At 37.6% G+C, this 10,641-nt stretch overlaps 2 protein-coding genes and 2 non-coding genes across 6 annotated transcripts in view; 2 read left to right on the top strand and 2 right to left on the bottom strand.

The window, feature by feature from the left end:
- The window catches only part of arl5c (ADP-ribosylation factor-like 5C), a 3,252-nt gene extending 1,327 nt beyond the window's left edge, over positions 1-1,925 (top strand). The window contains exons 5-6 of the mRNA XM_014031740.1: positions 953-1,104; positions 1,201-1,925. Coding sequence (XP_013887194.1) covers positions 953-1,104; positions 1,201-1,249 — 201 coding nt within the window. The 3' untranslated portion in view covers positions 1,250-1,925. The remainder of the gene's footprint in view (positions 1-952; positions 1,105-1,200) is intronic.
- Positions 1,926-2,234: 309 nt separating this feature from the next.
- On the bottom strand, positions 2,235-2,306 carry trnac-gca (transfer RNA cysteine (anticodon GCA)). The gene has a single exon. It is a non-coding gene; the product is annotated as a tRNA-Cys (tRNA).
- A 2-nt stretch (positions 2,307-2,308) lies between these two features.
- Positions 2,309-10,641, top strand: part of LOC106534935 (plexin domain-containing protein 1) — a gene marked incomplete at its 3' end in the record, with an annotated part of 11,507 nt that continues 3,174 nt past the window's right edge. Inside the window, 4 exon segments of one of the 3 annotated variants that reach the window (XM_014031748.1) lie at positions 2,309-2,458; positions 4,068-4,398; positions 9,893-10,047; positions 10,266-10,406. In XM_014031748.1, coding sequence (XP_013887202.1) covers positions 4,332-4,398; positions 9,893-10,047; positions 10,266-10,406 — 363 coding nt within the window. 3 annotated transcript variants of the gene reach the window in all.
- Positions 10,540-10,611, bottom strand: trnac-gca (transfer RNA cysteine (anticodon GCA)). The gene has a single exon. It is a non-coding gene; the product is annotated as a tRNA-Cys (tRNA).

Below are 10,641 nucleotides of genomic sequence, written 5' to 3'. Positions count from 1 at the left end.
ATATATATGTATTAGCTTGGGTGCTAATGCTATATCACCATATATATGTATTAGCTTGGGTGCTAACGCTATATCGCCGTATATATGTATTAGCTTGGGTGCTAATGCTATATCGCCATATATATGTATTAGCTTGGGTGCTAATGCTATATTGCCATAAATATGTATTAGCTTGGGTGCTAATGCTATAGCGCCATATATGTTTAATTTATAAATTATCTCAGGTTCTACTATATTGCCATCTACATATTTATAAACGTATTAGCTTGGGCACAAATGCTTTATCACTTTATTATTTATATGTATTAGCTTGTGTGCTAATGCTATATTGCCATATACTGTATAAATGTATGTATTAGCTTGCTAACATGAAAGCTAACAGGCTAAAGCTGAGGTTCTTCCATGCAGCAGGTCTGTTGCAGGTTGAATCATTTCTATATTCTCCTCTTTGTCAGCGCGCTCTGGTTTCATTTAAAATGTAAAGAAATTATCTAAAATTAACCTTCAAGCTGGGAAGAGTTTGCACCGGAGCACCTGGTAAATGTCACCATTTACACGTTAGCGGTGTAAATAACTGCTACAATATGCTTTTTAAAATGTATGAAAACTAAACTACAGTATTTTTACAGTCTTCGTCTAATGTTAGAACTAGTCCTGGTTGCCTTTCAACCTGCTTGATGTAAAATTCTTTTGTGATTGTGCAGTTTCCCTGGTGTCAGTTCTTGTTGTGATCTTTAAAAAAAAACACTTTCAAGGTGTGACTCATTGTGACCTAAATGTGAAACCACTTAAATAACCCGTGATACAACACGATGAGGAAGTTTCCATTTGAGTCAGCGTCAGTATCCGCTGACACAGCTGGGTTTTTTTTATTTTTATTTTTATTTTCTGTGACTTTAACTTGTAAAAGTTCCTCTTTTTTTAAATTTATTTTTATGTTTTTGGGACGTAGGACCTTCAGAATGCGGCCGTTCTGGTTTTAGCCAATAAGCAAGACGTGAAGGGCTCCATGACGGCGGCAGAGATCTCCCAGTGCCTCACTCTCGACTCCATCACAACCCACTCCTGGCATGTTCAACCCTGCTGCGCCCTCACCGGAGAAGGGTGAGTACATACCTCACGTCACTCTGACGTCACTCATTCAGAAAACAAAAAAAAAACTTACATTTCGTTTCTCATCTTGTCTTTCTGTTCCGACAGTCTTCCTGCCAGTCTGGACTGGATGAGGTCAAAGGTTGTGGTGAAGTGAGATGAAGGATCGGACTCTCTCAAACCAAGAGGACGCGTCTTTAAACTCAGTGTTTACAGCTGGTGTGTGGGAGTCACTTCTCTCAGCCTCAGGGTGAACAAACACCTGGAAGGTTTCAGTGATCTCTATGTTTTAGTTCATTTTTTATTGAAGACCGGTTTTCATGGTTTCTTTATACCTCAGCTATGGTAACGATTTGGAAATCTGCTCAAACGTCCCACCTGACCAGAAATATCAGATTCCTTTTTTTGCATTCTTTKATTTCTCAGTTTCTGGTGAGATAAAAGCACCTTCCAAGAAAAAAAAAAGGACTTTATTCAGAACCTTTAAGCTTCTGGGACAGAAAAAGAAAACAACACTCCAGCAAATATTGGCATTATTACTCTATCAACCACTTTTAATGCAACTTCTCTTGTAGCCGTTTGTTTTACAACAAGCCTCTTACTGAAATGTTTACACTATAACTGTTGATGAATATGTCTAATTTTATTATTTAAGAGAATATTTAATTTATATATTGTTGTTTTTTTTTCCTAATCAAAGCTCTTTGATTGTATTTTGGATATTAAAGTGATTTCCTAAATGAGGAAAGACAATATTGCTGCTAAGAACAAGTCCTATTTCAAATGTATATACTGTAAATTATGGGAATAAATATTTTTTATTGAAAATTTGATCTGTGTCATGTTTATTTGTTTAGAAAAACTAATTATGAAGACTGGAGAGAGTACACCGATGGCACTTTAATTCCCATTCGTTCGATGTGAAATAAACATTTATAGAATGGTTTTCCTTCAGGCAGTAAGTCAACAAGACTAAATTATTTAAATTAATTATTTAGGTTTTTATAGGCTTCTCTTTCCTTTCACACGTGTCAGACACGTTTAATTACATTATAAATAAGATTTCAGACAAATATCAATATAGTTCCATTCATTCATTTGTACCTTATAATGTAGAACAGAACAGTAAAATGTTAATGAAAAGGGGGCATCCGMATTTGAACCGGAGACCTCTTGATCTGCAGTCAAATGCTCTACCACTGAGCTATACCCCCGCGTGTCCTCTCAGGTTGTTTTTTTTATACAAAAAAGGAACTAGCCGTTTCAAAATACATTTTATGTGACTGAAGACGGATAGACGTTTTTAACAGCGGTGGTTTCAAAATAAAATTCAGAGCCGTGACGTTGATTTGTACTCCAGGTGAAGGTAGGCTCTATTTTTATTAACTCTTCTAGGCTAAGCACTTAGCCAATGCTAAGCTAAGCTAGGCTAAGCACTTAGCCTATGCTAAGCTAAGCTATGCTAGGCATAACTTCCGTGAGTTTAAGTGACGATTAGGCTAAAGCTAAGCTATGCTAGGCTAACCCAGGCTATAACTTCCGTGAGTTTAAGTGACGTTTAGGCTAAAACAAAACGAGCAGGTTTCTGTTTTACTGCAACAGCACAAAATTTATTAGTAACAATAGATAATTTAATTTTCAGTGTTAATTTTTTTTATATATTTTGGTATCCCCCTCCTATTTTAATTACATGGTTTGAACAAGATTTATACATTTTTCTTATTAAAATGTTAGATGTTTGACACTTTACTGCCAAGACCAAACTTTTGAATTAGAAAAAAAAAAAATCAGAAATATATTGGTCACTGAGAGTCAACACTTTCTGCCATATTAGAAACATTAAATAGTAAATGTGTTGCATTCAGCTTTAAAATCAGAAACAGTAAGACAGGATTGAGAAGGACTGTTGATCTGAAGTGCAAAATAATTTAATCCTTTATTTCATTATGCACGCTTAAGTTTTTCCAAATGAGACATTTGTGAAACAAACCTGCTTAATCCAGACTTTACTGACCTCTTCTGGCTGCCACAAGACTTTTAAACTCCACACTGCACTGACACTGTGCAATAATCTGCTGCTCCAAACTTTCCTTAAATATCTCTTATATTTTGTATATTTATCAATCTATTTTTACTTTATTCTATTTTAATCTGTTGTATCTGTATTGTAAATTTCTTATGGGTGTAACTGGACCGTGAGAGTACAAATTTCATTCCACCCCATGTACCACATGTGATGCGAATGACAATAAAGTCTCCTTGAATCCTTGACATGACATAAATCCCTCAAACTGAAAAAAAAAACACCTCAAAATTTAACCATGCTTCAATATTTTTATGTATGAAATTGTTTATTTTTTGTGCAAAACGATCGACACCTTTAAACATGTTTCAGCGCTAGCGTAATAAAACAAACTAAACTCCTGCTGCAGATTATCAAGGAAACATTTGGGAAACAGATAAACAGGAAATTCCTGACGTGAATTATAGCCGAGCTTAGACATTTGCCTTCGCTGAACTGTCACCGAATAAAACGCGGGTCGTTGACTCGATACTTGCATTTAAAATAATTCAGAATGAACTGTTTTTGTAGCTGACAAGACACAATCAATCTGTTCTAAACATGTTATAAGAAGTTCCTTTTAGCAGAATATTGTGTATTTCTCCTAGAGTTGGTTTCTTTCTTGTCTTTTTTATTTTCATCATTTACTGAATGCAAATGCAAATGAAAGTGTCCAATTTTCTGTCATTTTGATGCTTTGCCAGCTGACATCTTAAACTGGAGTAACTCCAAAAGTTAATCAGTCTCAGACGTTCATCTAACGATTGTTCAGTGAAAATTTTTGTAAAATCTGTCCGGCAGCTCAGGAGTTATTTTGCTAACAGGGGTTGACGCAAAACAATTAGTGCTGGTTTTATTTAAACATAATGCTCAGAGTGCACATTGTAAATAATGACTTCTCGTCCTCCCACAGACAGAAGGAAGGGGAGAAACTCCACACCTGCTGTTCGGCGAGAAAAAAAAACTGCAGATTCCGGCCGATCCGTTTGTCGTTGGCGTCACCATGACAGCCAGGAGCAGCGCCGAGGAGGAGAGCAGGGGTGTAGTTAGAGGCTGGGTGGTGTGTGAAGTGACGTGAGGAAGAGAGAGACGTCCACGGCTGGAGAGGAGCAGATTTGTTCTRGCAGAGACGTCGCTGCGATTGTTTTCTTTTTTCATCCAGTGTCTGCAGGTTAAAATGCTGCTCGGCTCCTTTCTGCTTCTCCTCTGTTCCTCTCAGCTTGTTTGGAATGAGCAGCAAACAGGTGCGTTTCATTTATAATCTTTTATTATGTCAACGCTTTTCTTTCTGATTCTTACATCTACAAGGTGTCGCTAATCGTTTCCTTTCAGATCACTGATGAATGAACTTACTGATGTTTGGCTCGACTCTAAGGGTTTAAACGGGTCTTTATGAAGTGATAAACGGGGTTTGACGCAGAAGTGAACGGTTTTGTTTACAATAAAAAATGCCCAAACCCACAAGCATGCAGCCCACAGGTTAAATTTAGAGTTGGACTTGTTTGTCCCCGTGCCACGCAGCTACAGCTGGGACTAAACCTTCAGCAGGTTTAGCTTTTTTATTGTTTTGTTTTGTTTTTCATTCCAAACGTGATTTAAGACGGGAAAAGTTGTAAATTCACTCAGACTGCGCAGGACGTGGGGTCAGCTGTCGGCATCCACCCAAATTAATTTCTCTGCAGATATTTTCTTATCTCTTTTGGCGTTCGGCAGCATAAACAGTCCGGTTCTTGAGAAATGACCTCAGTCCTGAGAGAGTCGTCGACACCGTCTGAACCAGACTGTGGAAACAAATCGCCTCCAGCTGAAAATGAAAACTTTTCTTTGTTTTGACCTCAAGATTTGATCCTTTTGTCTGAGAAGTTTGTTCATCTGAGAGTCTGAAAACCATCCAGACACTTTAGGTTTTAATTAGATTTAAATTATTCTTTCCTGTATCTCCAACATCCAATGTCTCATTGTGTAAACACTGAGTTTGCTCACATTTGTTTCTTTTTTGCCATCTAAAAACATCTACATACTTCAGGCTATTTTAGCTTTTTCAAATTTTTCACGCACTAAGATTTTTTCAGTTCCTTCAAAAACTTTGTTCTGCCTGAAATCTAAATCCAAATACCAGCTGCTGCTCTTCTAATGCAACTTTTAGCTTAGTTACCATACCACAACTTTTACTGCTTAGCTAGCGTTGTTCTACTCCTAGTTTTTTTACTTTCAAATTTTGGCTAGCTTTTAACTAGTGTTTTGCTTCTTTTAGCTTATAGCTAATTATTTGCTACTTTACCTTTTTATGTAAAGTTTCCTACTTTAACTTTTTGCTTGGGATGGCTACTTTTAGCTACAGTTCTGCTACGTTTGGCTAGTCTTTTGCTACTTTTAGCTACCTTTTGCTACTTTTATCAAGTGTTTTTCTTATTTCAGCTAGTTATTTGCTACTTTTAACATTTTGCTTGCAGTGCACTACTTTAAAAATACTACTGTTCTACTTTTACAGTTCAGCTAGCATTTTTCTACTTGCAACTTTTAGTTTGATTTTAACAAGTTTAGCTTATTGCTATTTATTTGCTACTTTAACTTTTTATGTAACATTTCTTACTTTAACCTTTTTTGGTTTAGGATTGCCATTTTAGCTACAGTTCTGCTACGTTTAGCTAGTCTTTTGCTGCTTTTATCTGGTGTTCTGCTTCTGTTTTCTATTTTCCCTGTTTTGCTTGCAGATTGCTAATTTTAACCACTCTTTTACAGTTTAGCTACAAGTTTACAAGTTTCCAGGTACAGCTTTAAGTTTTGCTGCTTTCACATTTTAGCTAGTTTTGCTACATTTAGTTAGTCTTTTGTTAATTTTAACTAGTGTTTTGCCTTTTAGCTAGTTATTTGACACTTTTACTTTTTTGCTTGCAATTTTCTACTTTAAGCTACTGTTCTGCTACTTTTATTTTAGCCCGATGGCTGCTACAGAACATTAACCAAAACAACCTGCAAACTTTATCAGTTTTACTAATAATGAGCTAATATTTAATGTAGCAGTGGCTGAGAGTTATTCTTACATATTGTTTTTATGATTGGACCAAAAGAGCCACAACATTCAATAATCTTAGCCTAAAAGTGGAGATATTTTACTGCCCAAAGGACACAWCATCAGCCTCCAGTGCAAGAAGAAGGTTGAGTTAAATCTGTAATTTAGCTGAAGTCCAGACAGAAATGAGGCAGAATCTATTTTGGTGAAAAAGAAGAAGAAAAAAAAAACGCAGATTTGCATCACTTGAGCTGCAGCCCCTGACGTGAACCCTGGAAGTTTACTGTGGCCGATGTTTGTGACTTGATGCCAACTCCACCAGCCGCCGCTCAGGAAGGGTGCGTCCTCTCTGACCACACTCAGCTCACCACGCTCTGAAAAAATAAAACAGCTAAATGCTAAGTTTCAGCAGCTCCTAAATKAGTGGGCAGAGGGCAGGTTTCAGGGCCAAGGCATATGAACACGTGTTGCATCTTTACCTCGCAATCTGTAAAACTAATGGCTCAAAAATAAATATAAAAACACAAGCTTAAAACACAAATCAACAAAAAGCTAAAGATAGCAAAGGCCTAGCTAAACACAAACAAATTGCATGAGTTGTTACAGATATCAAAAGTAACTAAAATCTAAAAAAAGCAGAATGGTAGCTGAAGCTACAAGTTATCTAAATGCTGAAAGTAGCAGAACATTAGCTAAAAGTAGCAATATGCTAAAAGCAAATATCCAGCTAAAAGCAGCAGAATAATAGGTAAAAAATTAGTAAATGTTTAGATACAAATAGCTGCATAGTAGCTAAAAATTAAAAGTAAAACTTTACATAAAGCTACATGTAGGTTGGCTAAAAGTAGCAAAACGCTAGATAAAAGCAGCAGAACAGTGGCTAAAATGAATTAAACACTACCTAAATGTAGCATAGCTAAAAGTAGCACAACACTAAAAGCAGAGCTAGATAAAATTAAAAAGCYGTCTTGCAAATTTTAGCTTTAAGCTAATAAAGCTTTTTTTTTTTCAAATGTCAAGCAAAAAAGCAGAAWGCTAGTTCAAAGAGGAAGAAGAGTWCAGATGTTTAGCTAATAGCTTAATAGTGGCTAAAAACCAAAAGTATCAAAAGTCCATCTAAAAGCTACATAGTGTTAGTTAAAGAGTAAAAARCTACCTAAAAGCAGCAGAGTGGTAGCTAAAATGAGCTAAAGGCTATCTAAAAGTAGCACAGTGCTAAATAATAAAACGTAAAATGTAGCAAAAAGAGAGCTAAAAGCAAACAAAAGGGGTAACAAGAAGTAGCTTAAGAAAATAACAGAGAAAGTACAATTATTTTAACAATATTTCCAATAATGAGCTGAATGTTTTGATATGAACAGCRAAAATAGCATAATGTAGAAGCAGTCAAATAGGAAAAATGTATATAAATTTTAAAAAAGGAAAATTTGTTTTTTACATTTAAACTATCCATGTTTGGGATGGACGAGATGAGAGTGAGTTGTCTTATTTCTAAACTTTCTGCCTTGATGTGTCGCAATGACCTCAGCAGATCTAAGCCCCAGCTTTATATTAAGTTTGTGCACTCCTCCCATCTTTTATGAGCCAGACTATCTGCTGCAGCAACAAACATGCAGACGTCGCCTTTCCCTCCAGCAGACGCCACAACAACACAGATCTGCAGCTGGTTTTATATTACATGAACCGCCACGTTTCACACCACAAACACATCAGTGCCCTCACTTCAGACACGTCTGAAACTGTAGTGGTGACTGTAGTCTGCATGAAAAGTGATTTTTAAAGCTCGTCACACGCAGTCTGGAGGCTTGTCCGAGGTCAAGCAGGGAACAGCTGGTCTGCTCACATCCAAGGCATCGAACCAACATTTTACTGYCAGAAGAGCTTCTGTAAGAACCCARTCTGAGGTTGGTGGAAATAAGAAAATCCATCCAAGCCAGTCATCATGAGCCAAAGTAAACATTTTGATTTCAGATACTAATAAGAAATCTGATGTGGTGGTAGCTGCTCACTCACAACACGTTCCACACAATTACAAGCTGAACTACAGCCTAATTTAATGTGACTGACTGGGTAAAATGTCATTTTGTCCTCACTTGGACAAATGCTGGGAGTTGGAACAAAAAGTGACCTTATGCTATAAAAAAGTATTTTAAAAGTATGGTTAAGTCTTGAAATAGCTCAAAGTCGTTATTCTGGTTCTTTTGCAGAAGCTGGGGTTTTAGACAAATTAATTATAAATAAATAAAAAAATCAAAGTGGTTATTGAGCTAAAAATTACTTTAATGGGTATTTTTTTAAATAGAGATTAATGCTAACTCCCAGCTACCCCATTAAGATTAATGTTTTAACTTCCCATTTATAACTGTACCATGTTAGCTGCTCCAGTTTCTTTCCAGTGATGCTAGTTAGCGTTAGCTTCACCGGTTAGCACGACCAGGAGAACAAACAGAAGACCAGAAATTCAGCAAGTGTTCGAGCCATGGTTACCTACACGGACCACTGCATGCCCGTTCGGGTCACCTCGCTCGATTTTAATCTGCTCAGATTCAGAYATTTGCCGATTTTTAAACCCCGGAGCCAAAACAGAGACGAACTCTTTGCGGCAGCCAGGCTGACCGCGGGTGGCGACACGTTCCCGGGGATTCGGACGGGGAAACTGAGCCTAATGGGGAAATGGCCCTGGCATTTTTTTTTTTTTAGTTCGCTCAGCCGTGCCTTCAACCCCTTCCTGTTGTTTGCTGAAAGCCAGGAACAAAACAGCAAACGACAAGTACAGGAAAAAMGAACCAAAATACGGTTAGCAACACTACCCCACTGAAGCGACGCGCGGAAGACTCGGCTTTTTATATGCTTGTTGTGACGTCACTACGGTGTCCCGTACGAAAAAAAGCGAATCTTTAAAATAATAAAACCGACATCGAACTGAAAACTGTTTAACATATAGAGCTGAAAAACAACTATAAATGCAGCTATGTCAAAAAATGTTGCTCAAAATTATAAAATTAATAAAGTTTTAATCGATTCATTTGTAAAAAAAATAAATGTTTTAGTTTCTGATATGTTTTTTTGTAAACTCCTATTTTTCTATTCCTTATTCTGTTACTCATTTGTAATAATTTTGGTGAGTTTTTAATATAATATAAAATAAATGCTATAATAAATTAGACAACTCATATTTCACCTGTATACTTTTAAGTACAACCTATTATTTCAGTTAAATCAACTTGAAAATAACACATAGTACAATATCAGGTCTTTTCTGAACAGCAACATCAAAAAGAGGTTGAGTAAGAACAAAGATGTCTTCGGGTTTAGATCAAATAATCAGTACAAATAAACCAGCAGACATGAATTTTCCACGCGCTATAAAAATCACATCATTGTGGAAACATAAACACCTAACAGGAACCAGGAATGTGTGGCTTGAAAACGAGACAGGCCATCAATTAAAACACACGAAACTTTAAAAACAAAGCATACCCACCCCAGTTTGCTTACCAAATATGGTTTCTTGTGATTGTGGGGTTTGACAACTTGTTTCAAAAAGCCGACAAAATGTTTTTGTCTCGGTTCTGCCTTCGTTCAACAACGTCTTAAATCGACACATTCAAAAAAAGGTTTTAATTCCCCACAAGGCCGATCGTCTGAAAACCACAGGGTTTTGAAATGTTTTCTGTGCTTTCTGTTACTCGCAAACTGACTAAAACAATGAAACCGATGTCCAGCTCTCCTCGCAGATGACTCGCATGGCGAGACGCCACAGCAGCTGAACGCCGGTGACGGAGGCCAGAAAGTGTCTCCTCTGAGGAGGACGAACAGGGCAGCTCAGGGTGGAGGAGTAACCATCAACACTCTGCCAGACAACGTGACACACGTGGTGGTGAGCGCCGCGCCGCACCATTTCCTCAGACAGTAAATGTTTAAAGCGTTGATCCTGATTCTGGTTTGGAACWTGTCCTGTTTGTTTTAGTTGGAGTTAAACAGGGCCCTCTTTTGGAAAAGAAACATTTCCCTTTTTCTCCCAGGCTTTTTGAACAACAGGATTTCCACATGTTCARGGCGGTGACGCTGCCTCTTTGTGTTTTGTCTGAAACAAAGGATTCCAACAGGTACTACACCTGGAGGAGCTTCGGACCTGAAGACCAGCGAACACACGACCTGTGGTTTGATATGAGCGATGTCCGGCARGGTCAGGTCCGGGTCCACAGCCTTCTGTCAAACTCGTACAAACAAGCTGTGGTGAGTSTCATCGGTCCACTGAACTGTTGATAAAAACAGTGTGTTTGCACAGGAAGAGAACATATTTCTGTTGTTTGAGCCCCACATGAAGGAGTGAGATCACAGCTTCTCTGAATGCAGAGTGTGAGCCAGCAGGGGGTACACAGATTTGAACTGGGGACCTCTTGATCTGCAGTCAAATGCTCTACCACTGAGCTATACCCCCTGGTTTTGAAAGGCTCAAATAATTCATTAA

The sequence above is a fragment of the Austrofundulus limnaeus genome, unplaced genomic scaffold (genome assembly GCF_001266775.1).
Source record: "Austrofundulus limnaeus strain Quisiro unplaced genomic scaffold, Austrofundulus_limnaeus-1.0 Scaffold1310, whole genome shotgun sequence".
NCBI classification, from domain to species: domain Eukaryota; kingdom Metazoa; phylum Chordata; class Actinopteri; order Cyprinodontiformes; family Rivulidae; genus Austrofundulus; species Austrofundulus limnaeus.
Note: the sequence above shows the minus strand (reverse complement) of the source record. Positions and strands in the feature narration are given on the sequence as shown.